This window comes from Epinephelus lanceolatus, chromosome 16 (assembly GCF_041903045.1).
Source record: "Epinephelus lanceolatus isolate andai-2023 chromosome 16, ASM4190304v1, whole genome shotgun sequence".
In the NCBI taxonomy this organism is placed as follows: domain Eukaryota; kingdom Metazoa; phylum Chordata; class Actinopteri; order Perciformes; family Serranidae; genus Epinephelus; species Epinephelus lanceolatus.
In genome coordinates, this window is record NC_135749.1 from 14,065,945 (window position 1) to 14,087,429 (window position 21,485).

Sequence of the window (21,485 nt, forward strand, 5' to 3'; positions counted from 1 at the left end):
AAGCTGATAATGTGTCAATGTTGTGATTACATCCTGCTGTGCTTCCCCCAAGTAGCCAAAAAGTCAGTTAGTACAGCTTTAAGGCAGAAAGGCTGGTTGGTGTGAAGTCAGTACATCATCATTTCTGTATGATGTTTCGCTAAATTTAACAGTGTTAAAGTAATCTGGGAAATTTTCCTTTAAGTCTTAGTGCCCTGATAATCACTCATTTTGATGAATGAAACACCTCAGGGTATTCCATATGAGATGAGTGATGACACAAGTGAGCAGAGCTGGAGGCAGTCAGCTGTGCATGTGTCACTAAAGTGCCTCCGCCATTGTGTTTTTCATTTTGTTCCTTGCTGTTATTGCTTCATTAATGACACTTTCCACAGCAAACTGAGCTGTTTTCAGAGATGTCAATCATGGAAACTGGAGGCAAAATTGCCCATTTTCTCTTGGACTTGAACATTGCAGTTCCCAGGAGACAGCTTTGCCCATTTCCCCTCATGCCATATTGTGTAGCTGACATAATACATCTGCAAATAATTCAAAATATCAAGTACACAGCATGGGTCTCCAAAAAGTTTGATTTGTAATTTCCTTGCCTTTTCAGCCATCCACCCTGGCAGATGACAGTGACATCTTATAACATAATAGTTTTCATAATAATGTGTTTGGCTCTCTCTGCAGACTGCTATGGACCAGCTACACATGCACTTCACACAGGCCATCCACAACACGGTGTTCCAAGTGGTGCTGGGATATGTGGAGCTGTGTGCCGGCAACGCTGATACCAAGTTCCAGAAGATGCAGTACAAGGACCTCTGCACGGTAAGGAGATCAGTGTGTGTGTGTGTGGTCATTATAACAATACTTAATTTAACAGAACTTAAGTTAACCTAATTAAAACAGGGCTTTATTTAACTATATTATAACAGTATTTTATTTAACTTTTTGTAACAGTAGTTTATTTAATTCTGTTTTAAAAGTGCTGTATTTAACTTTATTATAAACATAATTTATTGTAATAGTATTCTATTAACTTCATTGTAAGACTAGTTTATTTAACTCTATTATAACAGTAGTTTTTTTTTGCTTTATTGAAACAAGTTAATTTAAACGTATTGTAATAGTAGTCATTTAACTTTATTGTAAACATACTTTATTCAACTTTACTTTATTATAACAGTAGTTTATTTACCTTTATTGTAATAGTAGTTTAATCAACCTTATTGTAATAGTAGTCATATAATTTTATTATAAAAGTGCTGTATTTAACTTTATTATAATAGTAGTTGATTTTACTTTATTGTAACAGTAGCTTATTTAACTTTGTTATAAAAGTGCTGTAGTTAATTTATTATAACAGTATTCCATTTAACTTTATTTTAATTATACTTTATTTAACTATATTATAATAGTATTTTATTTAACTTCATTGTGAGAGTAGTTTATTTAACTCTATTATAACAGTAGGTTAGTCAACTTTATTGCAACAGTAGTTTGTTTAATCTTATTGTAATAGTAGTCATTTCACTTTACTGTAACAGTAGTTTATTATAAAAGTGCTGTATTTAACTTTATTGTGAACATACTTTATTAACTTTATTGCAAGAGCAATTTATTTAATGTTATTATAATAGTAGTCATTTAACTTTATTATAAAAGTGCTGTATTTAAGTTTATTGTAACAGTAGTTTATGTAATTTTATTATAAATGTGCTGTATTTAATTTATTACAACAGTATTCCATTTAACTTTATTTTGTAATGGTACTTTATTTAACTTTAAACATACTTTATTTAATGTAATGATAGACATAGACTTTTTATGTTACTTAATTGCAACAGTAGTTTATTTAAGTTGTTATAACAACACTTTATTAAACTTTATTTTTCACAGTAGCTTCTTTAATTACCTGTACTGTAACTGTAGTTTATTTAGTATTTTATTTTATTTTTGTATTTTAGTAATCTACAGTACATTAAAGATTAAAAATATCAAGACATACATATATTGTGTATTGCAATATTATCTATAGGCCTTATCGCCCAGCCCTACTTCATATTTGATCAGCAATGCCAAGTATCGTGCTGCTCTCTCTTTGTGTCTGTGGTGGCTGCGGGTACACAAAAATCTGAAAATCGTCAACTGGTGGATTTTTGCTGGTAAATGAGCAGGGAGGTCTGGGCGCTGGCAAGCTGGAGGGAAATTAACCACTGTTCATTTACACGTACTACCCATGTTGTTATGATGTAAAGCTGGTTGAAAATCTGCAATTTTTTAATTTGATACAGAATAAAGAACACTGCCTGCAAAGTGCTGTGATGGTAGGAAACATGACATACTGCTGGGCCCACTCTTACACACTTTGTTACTCACATTACCCCTCTAGCGTTTTTATTGCCGTGTAGACAAGCGAAAAATACCTTATTTCATGACAAGGGATTCTACAGATTCTCCATAATGGAGTGAAATGAAGGGAGTAGAGGAGAGAGTGATTCAGATGTAATAAATTTTGCTCACAATACAGAACGAATGCACTGCAGCAGCAGCATTTTTGATTGGGCTCTCCATACATCCATATAGTCCCTCTCTTTTTCTTACTCTCCAGATCAAAATAAATCAACTTTGCATGGCCAGCAAGCCATGACTTGGTCAATTCATCATTAACTTGCTGGGAGTGAGTTTACTTACTCACAGGGGCAGTGTTACAGTCTGATCGACAGTGTGGAGGGGTATATAGAGGCAACAATTTGTTGCTCTACAGTCTCAACTGTCATAGGTTTTTCCTGCCTGACTCTGTAGCTCCATGTGTGGTCTTGCTGTTTGACTGCACAGCTTCTCCAGAGCCTTCGCCAGCTGTACTCTTATCTACAATGCCCTGCCCTTCAGCTCTTACCTTCATGCCACCTCTCCTCCTCGTCCTCACTCCCTGTCTCCTCTTCCCCCTGCCTCCAGCTTCTTTTTCTGTCTGTTTATGCATGTTTTTCCACCCCAGTTGGTAAGTGGCATGGAAGGAGCAATATTCAGTTTGGAAGGGCTGGAGGTTCTGGGTCGAGGCTTCTTTTTATTTTGGACTCGTTTTAGATCCAGAGGGGTCTATGATACCCTGCATTCAAGTTGGCTGACGGGATGTTTTCAATCTGGGAGCTGAAAAAAGATTTAGATATCAGTTTCTCTGTCACTTCAAGCTGGATTTAAGCACATTTTTGTATTGCTAGAAAAGGGGTTTGGTGGGATTTCAAAACATATGAAATTGCTTTCCTGACGTTGATGGCCAAAATAGGCTTGTAGCAAGGGGTGGTAGCAAATGATACATGGGATACCTAAATAGAAAACTGTGGATGTTATGAAGTCATGCTGATAAAATGTTGATTATTTCTCAGGTGTGGCCTGAGGAAGAGCTCTCTCTCATTGTTGTGGGGTGATAGTTTTCTTGCAAGGAAGCCTGGCTTGTTATAAACGATGTGCTCTACTCTGTTCTTTACCAGGGCGCAGAGTGGCTATTAATATATCAGACACTGTAGATATACTGTACTACTGTACTAGGATGCTTGACAATAATACCATTTTATCAACGGTTCAGTTTGCTCTTATATGCTTCATGCTATAAGTGCGTGACCCATCAGAAGAAGTACGATACAATCCACCTTATATTTCAATGGCATTATAAATAAGGTGGAAAATTACTTATCAGAAGAGTGTAGCTGCCTCTTGGGATTGGACAGTGTCTCCAAGAATCATCGGGGAGTAATCCAGGTCAGCTATAATTTGAGATATAGTTATTGTGGGGGGAAAAAATTAATTTAACTTTATGCTCCATATACAGTACAGGCCAAAAGTTTGGACACACCTTCTCACATTCAATGCGTTTTCTTTATTTTCATGACTATTTACATTGTAGATTCTCACTGAAGGCATCAAAACTATGAATGAACACATGTGGAGTTATGTACTTAACAAAAAAAGGTGAAATAACTGAAAACATGTTTTATATTCTAGTTTCTTCAAAATAGCCACCCTTTGCTCTGATTACTGCTTTGCACACTCTTGGCATTCTCTCCATGAGCTTCAAGAGGTAGTCACCTGAAATGGTTTTCCAACAGTCTTGAAGGAGTTTCCAGAGGTGTTTAGCACTTGTTGGCCCCTTTGCCTTCACTCTGCGGTCCAGCTCACCCCAAACCATCTCGATTGGGTTCAGGTCTAGTGACTGTGGAGGCCAGGTCATCTGCCGCAGCACTCCATCACTCTCCTTCTTGGTCAAATAGCCCTTACACAGCCTGGAGGTGTGTTTGGGGTCATTGTCCTGTTGAAAAATAAATGATCGTCCAACTAAACGCAAACCGGATGGGATGGCATGTCGCTGCAGGATGCTGTGGTAGCTATGCTGGTTCAGTGTGCCTTCAATTTTGAATAAATCCCCAACAGTGTCACCAGCAAAACACCCCCACACCATCACACCTCCTCCTCCGTGCTTCACAGTGGGAACCAGGCATGTGGAATCCATCTGTTCACCTTTTCTGCGTCTCACAAAGACACGGCGGTTGGAACCAAAGATCTCAAATTTGGACTCATCAGACCAAAGCACAGATTTCCACTGGTCTAATGTCCATTCCTTGTGTTTCTTGGCCCAAACAAATCTCTTCTGCTTGTTGCCTCTCCTTAGCAGTGGTTTCCTAGCAGCTATTTGACCATGAAGGCCTGATTGGCGCAGTCTCCTCTTAACAGTTGTTCTAGAGATGGGTCTGCTGCTAGAACTCTGTGTGGCATTCATCTGGTCTCTGATCTGAGCTGCTGTTAACTTGCGATTTCTGAGGCTGGTGACTCGGATGAACTTATCCTCAGAAGCAGAGGTGACTCTTGGTCTTCCTTTCCTGGGTCGGTCCTCATGTGTGCCAGTTTCGTTGTAGCGCTTGATGGTTTTTGCGACTCCACTTGGGGACACATTTAAAGTTTTTGCAATTTTCCAGACTGACTGACCTTCATTTCTTAAAGTAATGATGGCCACTCGTTTTTCTTTAGTTAGCTGATTGGTTCTTGCCATAATATGAATTTTAACAGTTGTCCAATAGGGCTGTCAGCTGTGTATTAACCTGACTTCTGCACAACACAACTGATGGTCCCAACCCCATTGATAAAGCAAGAAATTCCACTAATTAACCCTGATAAGGCACACCTGTGAAGTGGAAACCATTTCAGGTGACTACCTCTTGAAGCTCATGGAGAGAATGCCAAGAGTGTGCAAAGCAGTAATCAGAGCAAAGGGTGGCTATTTTGAAGAAACTAGAATATAAAACATGTTTTCAGTTATTTCACCTTTTTTTGTTAAGTACATAACTCCACATGTGTTCATTCATAGTTTTGATGCCTTCAGTGAGAATCTACAATGTAAATAGTCATGAAAATAAAGAAAACGCATTGAATGAGAAGGTGTGTCCAAACTTTTGGCCTGTACTGTATGTATATGTTTTAACCGTCCATATCTTTCTGCTCGTGTCTCTTTTTTGTTTTTTTCCCGTGGACATAATTGGACATAGGCTTAATGGAAATCTGTGTCATGGATCCCCTGAAATTCTGCGTGCATGCAACTGTATAACAGTTACAAACACATCCTAATGTTTACTTGTGTTTGATAGATACCCTGTCAGCACGCTGCGTTGCCTGGATGATCCCACTTATACCGCAAACACACACACACGTATATACTGTACAAACACGCTTACCAACTTAAGATTGATGGGATGTGTCATTACACACTCGCCTGTGTGATCATGATTGATAGGGCAGCCAGCTACGCAAAGGCGCCCACTCAAATGAAGAGGTACGTAAATGCCCACACACAGTTCATTTGTGTCGCAGACAGCGTTCGCAGCCTGTCTGCAGCGGCTCTTATGGGGAGATCAAGTGTTTTGCTTACTTTTACTCCTCATGGTCGATTATTTTATTGAAGGCATTTATATACCTGCCTTTAAAATGTCAAAAGGAGAGCTAACCAAAGTACTTATGTGAAATAAGTGTCTATGTAGCTTATGAGGTCCACACACTGGATTGAGGTGGTTTTGAAGAGATGTTGAATATGAAGGGGTTGAAAGCTTGTCCTTTTTGAGATTTCTGAGTACTTGAATCGCCTCCCTTTGAGGTTCTTTGGGACTTTGCAGCATAAAAGCAATTTCTCACCAGTGCAATGTGAAACCATAGTGTGGGAATATAGAAAATCTGCATGTGAATTTGGTAACCTGGTGCCCCAGATGGTTTGTTACAGTGAACCAACTGAGGAACAGTTATCAGAAACTGTTGGGAAAAGGGCAGGCACTGGCAGATTGGACAAACCATCTGGGCCTGTCTTAGGAAGAAGTGTCGTTCTTTGCTCTTCTTTCAATGAAGAAATACTCTCCAGTTCTGATACAACTGATGCTATTGCAGCATCTACATACACTGAAGTCTTTAGGAGTCACTGTTGTCGTTTTGAATGAACAGTCACCTCTCAGTGTCGACACACACACCTAAACCTGGCAAACACATTACTTGAAGCCTTACAAGGTGGATTTTCTTGGGATTTCATGATCCTGCGAGTCTCGTGATCTTTTGATATCACAAGAAACCAGCTGCCATGCAGAGTAAGTGTGAAGGCACTAGTTTCCAAAGTCTCTCTTGCTAGTATAAAAATATACCAGCTCTCTCTTAAATTAACAGAGAACGTGGTTGGGGAAATTGGCTAAGCAATGCTTTCTGCTCCTTCAACAAATACCACTGGCTTGCTCTTGAGCAAGGGATTGGACCCACAGGGGCTGCTCAGTAGAGAATGTGTTAATGTTGTGGTTGTGTATCAATGGGAAACGCGGTGTTTGTGGAGAAGAGCAAACTTATTCACCTGCTGTTCCCCTGATAAATAAAGGTTAAGAAAATGTTAGAGCCACATTAGACCTCTTGAACTTGCCTCTTAGTTATGCACTTAAAATTCAAGGGAAATGGGAACACTCAGAAAGGTCGGTTCTGATTGTGAAAGGGTCTTATTAATTTTACATCAACATCTCATCATTATTGGCCAGACTCAGTCCTTATCAATCCCCTTGTCTGTCTGACTTTTCTCCTGATGGAAATAGGACAGTTCACTCCCAGAATCATAGGAGGTTCTTATCGGAGAGGAGGTGACTGTAAAGGCTCAACCATGATAATGATATTCATCCAGCCAACTGGTAGTTTTCTAGACTTTATTGGGAAATACGCTATTGTTTCTGATAATCTAACAAAGTCATACTGTGGGTTGTAGTGAACATGTCAGCCTCTAGAAGCCGCTAGTAGGGCTTTAGCCTTTCAGTATTGTTTTTGTTCCTGTGTTATACAAAGCTATTAACTCTACTGATAATAGAAATATCACCCCAATGATATTGAACAACTGCTCAGTAACCCATAGTGATCTCTCCCACTCTCTATTTATCATTGTCCCAATTTGATATAGCCTGACCTTTAGCGCAGTTGTATATTTGAAAGATAAACAGTTTTGCCAGGCTGTGGAGTGGATGCAGACACTGTTGCTTTTTCATATTAAGCAGTGCCATGATCCGGGGCTGGGTTTTTGTGTTTAGTTAATGATGGGCTGCTGATAGCTTCATTACAGAATGAAACTAATCTACTGCCAAACATTGTGCATCTTATCATCCGAGCTCTTATGGATGGAAATTGGTCTCATACTGTTTGTTGTTATTACTCGGTCACAGTAGCAAAAGGCATCTAAAGACTGCAGCTGTTTATCATGAAGAGTGTTTTTTATTTATTTTTCCCCCTAGAGGAAGGATTTGTTTGATTTTTGATTCTCAGGCGGGGATATCGCTTGGATCATCCCTTTGTGATTGTGTAGAATCTGTGGTTTAAATAGCAACAAATACGTCTCTCTCTGAATCACAGGAGACTCAGTCAATGCCTTTGACAAAGTTGACATGTGCAGTGAACCTTGTTGTTGCACATGACAAGATTTTGTTGAAGCACGTTAAAGTTAAACATGAAACGAAGAGCAAATGATCAAGAACATGTCCCTGTGTGAAATATCAGTCTCATACCCCAGTCTGATTAAAGCACTTGACAGCTCTATGTAAAGGGATGGTGATGAAAAAGAGAATTACCTTAAACTATTATTTTTTCTTAAAAAGTTTAAAGACTTTGGCTTTAATGGCGTTTAACCAGCTGAGTTGCAGGTGACACCATCAGCCAGTCTGAGCTCAACTCAGGCCAGTTTACACCGCTGCAACTTTTCTCTGCAAAGCTCTAAAATGGTTTCATCTTGTCACAAATCATTGGTCTGAACTGGGGTTTAGGGTGTGCCACAGGGTTTTATATTGGGTCCTTTGCTCTTATTTTAGTACAAAGGTTTGCCTGATATCAGATACTATTGTCAACTTGTTACACTCCGTTTACATCTTCATTCTGACATTACCTCCACTCTAATCAATTTCCATGGGGGAGGGGGATTTGATTTTCCCTAAACAATTACAAAAGACCAATGTATCTGCCTATATCTAACGTCAATAATGCGTTGCCATGCCAGAATACAGGTTTTCCTGGGGTTTGAAATGGAGCAAAATAAAAACAAACGGTGATGTCAGCCGATACTGAGAAGACATTTCGTCTTGATTTGAAACGGGCTCGATAGCAGTATCTGTCTCGTCTACAGCAGTCGCCAATGTTGTTATTACTCCAACTTGGTTCTGGCGTGCAGCTCGACACCAGCTTGAAGCTGTGCAAGTGCCCATGGCACTGATTGGCTATTCATTAGTCCCCCTGTTGTGCTGATTGGATTGATTGCTTTTTCAACCAAGCACCCCTGTAACATATCATAATGCCAGACAAATCAGTCAACTCTGTGCATTGGGTGGATTCAACAGTGTGGACCGAGACAATACGTAGGCACTTCGTAGCACTGTACCTAACCACCTAGATGTGTTGTTAAAAGTATTTTCCTATATGTTGGCTGAAAGTTAAATTGGACTCTCTTCACAGACTTATGCACCAGGTTGTGTTTAAGAGTGTGTTTATGTGAGAAAAACAAGAGCTTCCTCTTCAGCAGAGTGTACTCTACTTTGTTTCTTTTCTCGTACCGCAGGTCTACAGATTGCTGACCATGTTTTTGATCTGATACAGGTTAATCTGGAGGGGGCCGCGGTCATTTTTTTCCTAAAGAAAGTGAATCAGCTAATTCAAGCGCAACTGCTCTTGCTTCAATATCTCTTTTGTGAATGTGTGGCATTTCTTTCGTGCGCTCTCCTCCGCACGCCCACACGTACAATTGAAAAATAGCACTCAGCGATTTGTCTTTTCAAAACCTCCCTGACACAGCTTGGCATATGTGCATAATGATGGGTAACTGTCTTCAGAAAACCAAATGGCTGAAAATAGATCCCACGCCCACCTCCTCCTCCGAGCTCTCATCATTGTACTTGTTGAGAAGACTATGTCCAGCGAGGTGGATGACAAAAGTTTTTGATTTTATTTTTTCCTGATGCAGGTGTGACATGCAAACACTCTTGCGTCAGCTGAAGTCTTCAACATACACACACACACACACACACACACACGCACAAACTGGACAATACAGTGCATCTGTGTAGGTGTACTTCCTCTCATCTAATCAAGATCCTCACACACACACACACACACACACACACACACACACATCTCTTACCCCCTACATTGTCTCCCCTCACCTCAGTTGCCTGGCAACATGCTGCTGTGATATGGTTGACTGGTGGAGAACATGGAATGTCAAATGTAAGCCTTGTTTAGTCCAAACTGGTTCATTAGCTTTCCTAAATGTCCGGTGGTGCTGGAGCCTGTTTGTAATGGGAGCTTTGTTTATCTCTATTTGTTTATATCAGGTTGGTCTCCAAAGCACTGGTAGCCAATTATTTCCTTTGACTGTACATGAAATTAGAATTCTAGTATAGAACCCTAAGTAGAAAACATACTGTAGTTATATATTTATTTTTGTAGTGTCTGTAAGTGCTGGTGTTTCATGTCATGTTTGATAGCAGATATACAGAAATATTATATAATAGGCCAATAAAGAGGCATATTGTCAGTTGTGCTTGTATACACTGTACCTAACATGAACTAGAACTAGACAGCAGTAGCTTTTTATGACAGTATGATGATTCATTTTACTATTTAAGATATTAAATATATTATATCCATGTAGAAAGGATCCTTACAGTACCATTATAGACAGTAAATTGTTCAGCCCCATGCTGAACCAGCAGAGAGCGAAATAAAGACAGTTTGCAAAATGTGTTGATTAATTTATTAATCACAAATTCCACTTATTGCGTGACTGGTTAAGTGTGCTGTTCACCGCTCTGAACAGCTTGTTGTTGTCACAGATATGTAGAGGTTTGTTATTGTGTTGTTTAAATGCTAATTTGGAGATGATATGCCACTGTTACAAAACATCTGCAGTAGGAAAGCAGTTATTAATGTCCATTGTAGCAAAGGTATTAAAACCTGTCAAGTTTAAGTGCAGTAAAAAACAAATTCAAATGAGGATTTATTACACTGGTAAGAGCATAATTGACTGTCGTTATTGGAGGCTGTGCAGGATATGTTGTTTTAATGTGCTACTGAGAGTGGATGGCTAAATGTCTGATGTGTATTTAACAGTAAAATGTGTATAAAAGCATCGCCTTACCCCCAATATTCTGTGCTTTAAATCTGGAGTGCGGGATTTTTACATATAAATGAACGTCCATTATATTTAAGCCCTTGCCAGTGAGTTCACACAATGCTGCTTAAGCCTGTCACTGCCAGCTAAAGCCTCCTGGATTTTGCAGTATACTGGAGTTGTGGGTTGCGTTGGAATAGTCTTCTTTGCTCATAGAGGTTCCTCGCTGAGTGAAAGTACTTGGAAGTATTAAAGTGGCAGCCATGATAAGTGTTGTTCAAATTCTCTAAATACAAAGGAAATGTGCTTCAGTGCTTCCTGTCTTATCTCTTTGAGCATAGGATACACTCGACCATCCCATATGAATGGAAAGAAGTTAATGACTTCCACAATTTCTTGCAGCGTAACCCACCATTCGGCAGTTTTACGAAAACAAGTGATATGCCTGTCTTGCATTAATTGATTTTTTCATACAACTACATTAACTGGGATTTGTGTTGATAAATATGAGTGGGCAGGAGGGTGAGTGTGAGCGACCATTCTCAATGTGACACTGGTTTTGTGTCACTTTTGTGACCTGGAGCCCATATTCCTCCTCTTGTTCCAGTTCCAACTTTGGTAATACTTTTCACTAGGTTGTCTATGTTTATTAACCTGGAAATCCAGACCCAAATCTAGAAAGATTTAGGGTCTGGCCATGAGTAATGAAAATGGCCCAACTCGAGGGGCGGCACCAAGCATGCATTTGTAAATATCACTGCACGCAAATGGATAACACTACGACCAATCAGAACAATACACGGGGTGACGTATACGCTTAGCTACCAGCGGAGCTAACTGGTAGATTAGACTTTTGCCATATCCGGTCGGCAAAACAGCAAAAATGTCCTTCTTGCAAAGGAAAGACTCGAGCGCCGTCTTCTGTTCCTCTTTTAGAAAAAAAGCCAAGTCTAACTCGTTCATTGTAGCGGCCAAAGCCGTTTCAAACAACTGGTGTTCATCCGTAGCCATCTTGCAATGTTTACTGACTGATTCCGGACTTCGCTAGCACAGCGCTGTCGTCATCTGTTTAGTTCGCCTCTGGCCCGCCTATATCAGATACACCGATGTGATTGTGCATAGGTAATGAGCATCATTACTGATTGCCAGAGTGACTCGCTGAGCAAATTCAAATTGTGCTCTCGCGAGAACTCTGGATTTCTGGGGTATATGTTTATACAGCCGGCATGAAACAACATGGTAGAAAAGCGCGGAGCGAAGATGCACTTTTAGTAGTCTATTTTCTAAACATTGTAGTTTCACCATGGCAGACCCAGCTGCATAATCACGAAGTCCAGTGTAAGTGCAGTTGGACTGTTTTAGCATTGAAGTTGTCTTTTCCTAAGTCCTTACAAATTCTTCTTCACATCCTGACTTCATGATGTTTTCCAGCAAGGTCAAGGAAGAGTGTTTAGGAAAAGACATAGAACGTCATTTTTTGACTATTGGACCGTAGCGGTGGTGTCTGAAGCAGCAGCTAGAGTCACTCTTTCCCTGTGCCCTTATTAGCACAGGGCCTGTCCCAATACCCACACTTCCCCTAAAAATACACACTTGCACTTGGTTGTACGCATTCACGTTTAGGCTAGTGGTGTCCCAAAACAGAATTGAGGTACTGGAAGTGGTTTCCAACACTTAAAACCCACCCTAGATTCCAAGGGAGCCCCGACCCACACTTTCAGTGAAGTGGAAGATGAAATTTCCCAGAACACCTTGCGAAGTCAGCAACTTCGGCAAGTTTTGGAAAACAATTTGTTACTGTACGATGGGAATGTAGGCTATACAAACAACAGATGGTTGGACTAGCGTAAACTCATCAGCAACTCGGTAGAACACAGCATCAAAATATCTAAACAAATCGACTTAACCGAACAAAATTGATCAGAACTAGAAGACGTCGTAGGCGCCTCCTGTTTTCAGCATTTCTTCTCCATTGATTTATCAGACGGAGAATAATAAACATAGCACATGCCACAACAAAAGCGCTGGAGCTGGCATTTTCAAACCTGAATGACTACTGGTATCTTGAGTCGCTACTACGCGTGACGTATGCCTGCACGTCGGCCACGCCGATTTGCATGAAGTGGTGTCTCATTTCTTAGGGAAAGATCTCTACCCTAATATTTCTCACTTCCCTCATCAAGGGTTATCTCGTAAACGAGGGCACTCAATACAAGTGGAAGATTTATTTACTATTTCACTTATCTAACTTTTAATTTGAAGAGCTAAAAATGTTTCATTACCTGCTAAGCTTTAGTGCTAACTTCAGCTTAGTGATGTCACATTTCTGAGAAGTGGCTAGTAAATCCAAAGCATGTCAACATCATCTCCAGCAACAGTACTTGACAACAGTGGAGGCTTTTGTGCAATTTTGCTGCCTGGGGCAACAGCTCTGTCATTACTATCTTTGAGATGGTGGTCATTATATGATTTCTTGCTGATGGCTTACAGTGGTGAAAGCGCCTCAGATATCTCGCTGAGAAGTGTTCTGGTGAGAGATTGTTCTGGCAAGTGGTGGTTTGTCACTCAGGGACTTGGACATGCTGGAGGAAAAGCCAAAAGAAGGCATGGGACTTTACTTATGTTAGTTTGTGCACAGTTGGGGGCTTTATTGCAATGCACTGTTTTCCAGTGTGTGACTAAACAATGCTTCTGTGAAAGAAAGCAGGGGTCTACAACCACTTATTCATCATCGTAGTATGAAACAAAGTAAAGTGCGGCTGCTCTTGACAGCACGGTTTCATCTGGCAGTGATTTATTTGTTTCTGGACGTCTTGACTGGACTCCACCGGCCTGTTTCTTGGTACAGCCTTGAGCTGTGTCAGTGGCTACTATTGTGCCAGCTGTACTTTTCTTCGGTGGGCCAAATTTTAATTTAACACACATATTTTTCCAGGCTGTCGGGCCTCCTCAGAGCTCGCAATCAGACGTGGTCATCTGTTGAATGTTTGCAGGAAAAACAGCAATGTCTATTTTTCTTTAAGTACTTTCTACTTCACACTTGAGCTGTCTTGCTGTCTGGAGTCAACACCACTGATATTTTACAGAGCTCAATGCAGTTTCGGTTATTCGGTTACTTCCACATTTTCGGATGGCGGCCAACACGGATACAGAGTACAGAAGTGGATCAAGAGAGTGAGCAGCCCCTCATTCTCTCTCTGTCTCTCAAACTCAGACCAGACTTAAATCAAACTATAAAACAGGGCAATGTAAACCAAGATTCTGTTACTTTATTGCATATTTTATCTGAACTAGGCACAAGTGTTGTTACCCTGAGAGTACACTGAGATGGAATAGGTCTGTGAGATCCATTTAAGAATCATCTGTGCTTGTTATTTTGAACCCAAGTTGTCATATTATAGTATAGCTTCCTAATGTGCACATGAGAGATATTCAGCGCTCCCTTAATAAAGCCATTATTTTAATCAGTCCTTACATTAATTAGCTCTTACATAAGATGAAAGTGTTTCTTGTGACACAGAAAATAGATGTTTTCCAACACCGTGTCCTTGAATGATGAGTATAAGCAGGCTTTAATTAGATTAAAAAAGAGGACAGCTGATCAGCTTATGTTTTTTTTATCTGAGTCTCTTGCTGAATCTTGTTATAAGTAGTCCAGCACTGTGTGTTTCATAAGTCTGAAATTATTCCTTTTTACTTTTAGGTAAGTAGCATACAGAGGCATATGACACACAAATACGACGCTAAATTCATATAGTGCAGAAAAGAGCGTCAGTGACCTTGTCTTCATCTCTTCCCTGTTCTTTGCAGCACATCACCCTGGACAGCTACATCCCCTGCCTGACTGATCTATGCAAAGCATTGTGGGAAGTGATGCTGAGCTACCACCGCACCATGCAGTGGCACGAGGAGCATGACAAACAGGAGACCACCCCCGCCCCAGGTAAAAGAGCGTACTGAACCTGTTTAACCCTGTGACCTTTTGTAATGTTTCAGAATCTATTTACATTCAGAGACACTGCTCTGTTTGTTCAGGCCTACCAAAATGCAGCAAAAGATGCACAACTCCCCGAAGAATCACACAGACTTATACATATAAGATACAGTAACGACCTCTGGCATGGACCAGATCCCATAGAGAAAGCATGTGTACACCTTCTGTTCTGCACAATATGATATTTGTGGCCTCCAAATGCTTTTTCTCTTTAGTTTTTAATTTACTCATAATAAAACAAATCAGCTCCCGATACCTTAAGATAAAAAAGTAACTCACAGATTCAGTTTACAAAGACTCGGGGGAAAATGGGGTCAGCTTCCTCCACACGCTCAGGAGTGCCATTCTTTCCTGGCTTTTTTATTCCAATACGCAGTAAGTAGGTTTATCAGCTTTATAGCTCACAGAAAAGCACAATTGAATCGAGCAGAGAATATTGAATGTGGACAGGTGCTTCAGTGAAGTGGCACAGGTAACTGAAGTGGTGCATATTTTGCAGCATTTACTTAGCTCCCTTTCAGTGTAGAGGTCATGGAATGAGTCAGTGGTGGAATGATAACTTTTGATTAGACCGTCCTTTGTAAAGCATCTCCTCTCTGCAACAATAGAGAGAGATGTGCATTTGAGGGTGACAGGGGAGTGTATTTTTAGTCTTATTTAGGCCCGCATAGTGTGAGGAAAATCTATGATGAATAACAAATATTGAAGTGTGCATATTAGCTACACACTTTCTTTGTCTTTCTGCTTTAATAGGTACCCTGCTAACATCAACCCCAAACACTGAGTAGCCAATCCAATACAGAAATCAAATAAAATATTTATACTGGCCAAAATGTATGCACACTGGGTATGACTGTTGTATTTAATTATTTAAAAATGCTGTAAAACAACTTGAAAATTATCACAGAGGTACTTGGGGACTTGTTGCACAAGAATATGGTTGAGGTTGCCTCAATAGAATTTTCTAAATCTGCCGGTGTAAAATTAACGGGATATTGTTATGATTTTAGCATCTAATTATCAATAAACATGGAAATTGGTCCGCACACTGTCACTCCCTTTAAGGCAATAGTAATGTCACTTCAGGGAGCCACAGTGTGTGGGCCTTTCTCCCTGTTTATTGTTATCGTTTAGTAGTTCAACACCTGCCTTAACGGTTTTTGGATGTGCATGATGACTTTGCTTTTTAGCATCTGACAGATATATGTGTTACATATGAAAAGAATGAAAAAAATGAAATGAATTTTAAACAAACTCTGTGGCCATTCGAGCAGAGATTGCTGAGTTTACAAGGTGCACTTGAATGCACCATGAAGTTCCTGTTCCTGTGTGAGTGTCAGACACGAGCAGCAGGACCGTAAATGACACCAAAACGTGGTAGAGACACTCAGCGTGAGTTTTTGTGACATGACTATTTTGATACTGACGTTTACCCGCCAGTGTGACGAATAGCCCGCTGAGATTTACTCACCAATTGGAAAGTCTACCACATTTGGCACTTGGCAGGCGTTAATTTCAGACCCTGATGGTGCGTGTAAATAATTTATTTTTTTTCCTAATTCATTGCATTTCTGGCAATGATTGCAGTGAAGGTAAAACACAGTTTATCATTCAGCACTGCTCCTGTCCCATTCCCATAAAAACACCCCTGTCCTGTCCAAATCCCAGAAGAATGACGCCTGTGTCATTGCATTCCTGAAAGAAAATAGGGTCTATATATATATATAAGAACTGCGTATCTGTGTTGTGCAGTAATACAGTGTTTTAATTAATTAATGAATTGCTTTGACAAGCTGTCCTAATTACATAAATATAAATTATATGTACACATTGTTGTATTTATATTGTGTAATTAATATGACCCAGACATATGGTTTCAAGGTTAATATATGCACAGGTGATGAAGCATGCATGATACATTTTTTTCTTATGGAAATGTGTCATGCGTGACTTTGAGTGTGCTCTGTTTCCAAGCTGATACAAACAGGACTTTCACGTCCAGCTGTTTTATAATGGTACTGTTTCCAGATAAAATTAGGACTTTTTGTGACATTCTTGACCTTCTGGTATCATTCCGATCCCAACATTCTACCTGTTTTATCATTTAAGGAAAGAAAAAGCAGGTTACCCGTTGTTCTATAAAGCACACTGACTCCCCACTGGAAACTCTGTAAAGCTGCACTCAAGTTACAGCCCATTATGAACCGCGAGACGACTGAACACCACATCTGTCCAAACCCAAAGCTTATATCTGGATCAACAAGGAAAGTCTTGCTTGTGTTGCAGCTTCTATCCATCCTGCCTTCAGTCAGCCAGATGTGAAACCATCAGCCTCGAGAAGCTGAGTTGTCAAGGCGAGACATACTTTGCGGTTTAGCAGTAAGCTCCACAAGAAGTTGAGTATCTTACCAGCGTAAGAAAAGAAACCACGCCGGATTTGGTTTATAACCCTTTTCACCTCATCGCTGTTTATATCATTTGTGTTGCCAAAGACTTTGTCAGATATTAGCTGCAAATACAAAACTGTCAAACTGGCTGGTACCTTCCTGCTTAGTATCAAAAGATAGCTTATTTCCATTTCCCATATTATACAGAATTCATTAGGTGGATAGATGAGGACACAAAGACGTCCTGAATGGTTGGTGACATGCTAAGTAGGATCCTTCATTAGATGCTATCCTCCTCGCAGGGGAAAGGACATACACCACATTCCCTTTCATGAGACCCATCTGTCATCTCACTATTTGATTGGCTGTTACCTCCGTCCTCTGTATAAAGGTGTCCCCGACCCTGGCTTTGTCCTGGCTTTCACCTTTCTCTTTTTATCCTAATGTGTGCCGGGTCCATCAGAGTAATGATTTAGTGTACAGGCTTTTTGTCATTTGTTGAAGAGAATGACCTCCGCAGGCGGTGACCTCCATCTCACACAAGAGGCCATCAGAGTCGTACCAGTCAGACCCACTGAAGATCACTCCTCTTCTGTCACACACACACACCTCTCATCTCACTGAGAAAGCAAGAGGAGCATCCCACTGAATTTAAACTTGTGGCCACTTGATATATCGAGCTGGTCAGTGTAATGTTTCAGTAATTAATCTTGCCACTTGATAAAAGGAAAGGTTGTTTCAGGAAGTAATTTGAGCCAGGGTCATATCCCTACCTGACAAAATGGATTTGCTGCTGTAGCACACACCCTGTCATGTCCGATCAGCACTGACGGCCATCAGGCACAGGGCTGGCTCCATGTGTGTGAAAGTAAATAACCAAGGCCAGACTGTGCTGCTGTTACATGTTCGCACAGAGCACGGGCATGCACCATGAAGGCTAGATTGGAACGTATGGCGGCTGTCTGCTCTGCTATGATAAAGAAAAGTAACAGTTTTCAGCAGTCAGGGTGAGAGGTGGCTTTCACACCTCATTAATTTTTCAGTAGCAAGCAAGTAATGTGGCATTTAAACTAGGTGGCACGCTGTGTGAAATAATGTACAGTTTACCGAACCCTCCCAGCACATACTGCAATTTAATTTTTTGATTGACCCATTTCATCTTACTTTTTTCTTCATGTCAACCTCTAATTTTTAACTCAATATTTACAACCTGCTCATAGATCATGTGTTTACAGTAATTGGATTTATTCGCAGGCCCTTTAAAGGCATCTCCTGTGAAGGACTCTCAGGTTGCAACCAGCCTGTCAGCACTTTAAGGTGTGCATGTGTATTAAAAACAAAAGATCAGATCAGTCTGTGTTTGCACAATCCAACATGTCCACCACCGCTAGGAAACTGAAAAAAATTCTACTCAGATGCAAAAAATGAATACAAAAAAAAAAAAAAAAAAAGACAAGCTGCTTTGCCCTTCCGCTTTTCCATATTGTAACATGATAAACAACATGTTAGGGCATGTTAATCAGAGGCTGCTTTAGGGAATCATTAATTTCATTTCATTCATCATTCATTTCTTTTGCAGAATAAGGGCAAAAACCAGAATATTTTGTGCATATAAATGTACTCACTCCCAGTAAATGTGGCCTTCAGTACTCTGAATTGAACATTAGGCCAACACAAAAACATTTGGATGTCTTATATAGATTATATTGTATTAAATGAGTGACACAAATTTGAAGGTATTTTAAAAACCAAAAAGATTCTGGGCTTATGAGAAAACATACAGGGCTGGAGCCCCAGAAGCCACTCCTTGCTCCGCCTCTGGTCGTGACTTTTTTTCTTGCTGAATTTTAATAGATTTATGCAAAGCCATGCACACGCTGCTCCTCTATGAGTCATAGTTTGGAACCAGTGGGGAGCTAATGCCCCTGGAGGTGTTTGTCCAGTGAATCACCAGAAACTCCGTTACCCACAATGCCACCAAAGGTCAAACACCGGTTACCACCTGCAGTGTGGCAAAGACCGTCTCTCCTGATCATTTATTATTTCCTCCCTCTCTGTAGCAACTCTCGTTAATGACCATTATTAACGAGAGTTGCTACAGAGAGTAGATAACGTGGGGCGGCTGTCTGCAACTTCACCAGGTCAGCAGTGGGAGTTGGCAGTGACACGAACTGTACTGACGGCAACTGCTGTGAGGAATTAATGGGGATGTACTGTAGTTGTTTAAAAAAAATGAATGGAAAAGAGTACTGAGTTATATGTGCCGAAAACATTATGGATTCAGAAATCTCATTTAAAGCATCAACTAAACCTTCAATGTGTTTTTAAGAGATTGTCTAAAATCGTGATGTGACTTGTGGACTTTTGAAACTGGTTAATTACCCACGTCTCTCTCACCTTTATCACGGCGCACAGCATCAGTTTTACTTTGTCTTCGCTGAAATGTTCTCTGCTCTCTCTTCCTCACACCCCTCCATTCCCACTGCCGTCCTTGTGCTCATTAAATGAAGCCCAGTTATGTCAAGCTGCCGTGGCACGAAGTCTCCCAAGCCCTTTGTTCTTTCCTCTTTTAGTGAATGATGCAGTTGTTTAAACCAGCTCTGTCCTTATTAATGACTCAAATTGCAACAAGTGTTATTTGGGTCTCAAGGACAGCGTTTGAAACCCTCCTTTTGAACTTCCCAGACATGTTTGATTAAACCCTGCCACAGTGTCATTATTAGAAATCATGACTAGTAATGGTGGTAACATGATCGTATTGGCTGGAGAGGTAATATGAAAGGATGGGAATGGATTGAATTTAAAATGCATCATGAGCACACTCAGTGAAGGTCAGATTGAGAGATGAACAATAGCACCATATAAATATATATCTCATATAAATCCAAAGGCCAAGCAAAAGCATGATATGTCACATCCGTTTCTGAGTGGGATGATTGCGTACAGTCAGTGGAAGGAGAAGGTAAATGCTCATAATATAGCTAGATGGAGAGGTATTCTTGCTGGCCAGAATGTAAATTAGAATACTGTTGTGAAAAAGCCATCCTCTTATCCACCAAATGATCTTGCTAGTCTGGTACTGGTCTGGTGTGGTAAACTTGCTGGGTCAGACCCACTTAACCCTACTTCAGACCCAATCCGCCCACTCAACTGAGTTCTGGTTGACTGAAACTAATGACTAAGAGTTGACAGTCACATCTAATACAAGCAAGCTCAAAAACCCCATTATCCATTAAGACACACTTGACCATCTCAAGTTAATATTGAAGCCCTTTCTTCCCCTAAATTAGTGGTTAACCCGCTAAAAATTGGCAAAAGACTTTACCATTGTATACATGACTTTGCGGTAGATGAGTATTCCTTTTTGTTATTTATTCCAGTGTGTCACATTTGATATCATGGAGACTCTGGAAAACAAGGTTAGTAAACAGCACAAAGCAGCATGGAGGCCTTTGAAAATGTTGCTGTCGTTACTTTTGTCGTTAGTATCTCTTTCAAACTCAGTGCTGACCAACTTTGTGCGATGTTCTTGGACAGAGATGGAGGGTATTTGTGACGGAGCGTCATTGCATTGCGCTGCAGAAGGAGCTACTTTGGCATGTCCATTCATGTGTGATGTTTCAATCACTGCCGATCAGAGCTAGAGCCAATAATACCTGTGACTGCTGCAGAGTCATTTGTCCAAGGAATAAATGCTGTTTTTGACCTTTTCCATTAAATACAAAAGCCAAATATTAGTGGGTGTTTGTGCTGTTTTGTGCAGTGGGGAAGGGTCTTGCGTCAAATGTGAAAATTCAGTGAGATAATTTGATGTGTTGCCGTAGAAGGAAAAAAAATCACTTGTTTTAATAAGACATATTGTTTGAACTTAATGCTTGGCTAAGCCTCTTGTTAGTATTGATTACTGCAGTGGGCAATCTGAGGCACCCATCAGCGGTGTTCTAAGGGAAACCCATTGTTCTAAGCTACTGCAACAAATACATTTCAACATGAAATCCTCTTGAGGATTCTTCTTCTCTTTGGTGTATGGCGCCCACTGTCAGAATCTATAATAGGGCTGGGCAAATCCTCTCTGCTTCTAATTGTATGCCTCAGAGTACGATTAACGCAGGTCCTCTGGGTAAAGTGGTTATCTACGTATGGACTGATGAAGAAGAACAATAGAGTAGGAAAACCTTTTGAGGTGAACTATGCTGCAGAGGACAGTTATTCTTTTGCTTTGTTTCTAAGGGAGGTGATCAGCGACTAGGGAGGTTTACTGATGATTGAGGGATCATTTCTATGAATACACCAACAATTTACTGGAGCATTGCACTTGTATAGCATTGTCAGACTCATAATGGATAGTTAAAAGAAAACTGCCATAATTCATGCAGCATAAATGAGGGATATTGTCTTTTTTCATTCCACATTTCCTGGATTACCCATAATGCCACCGAACCACCAACAGTTCAGTCACAGAGATTCAGGG

General features: G+C 40.3%; 1 protein-coding gene across 1 annotated transcript in view; it reads left to right on the top strand.

The window, feature by feature from the left end:
• vps50 (VPS50 EARP/GARPII complex subunit) overlaps positions 1–21,485 on the top strand; it is a 138,783-nt gene that overhangs the window by 49,758 nt on the left and 67,540 nt on the right. The window contains exons 12-13 of the mRNA XM_033637672.2: positions 673–813; positions 14,444–14,576. Of these exons, the coding sequence (XP_033493563.1) occupies positions 673–813; positions 14,444–14,576 (274 nt within the window). The remainder of the gene's footprint in view (positions 1–672; positions 814–14,443; positions 14,577–21,485) is intronic.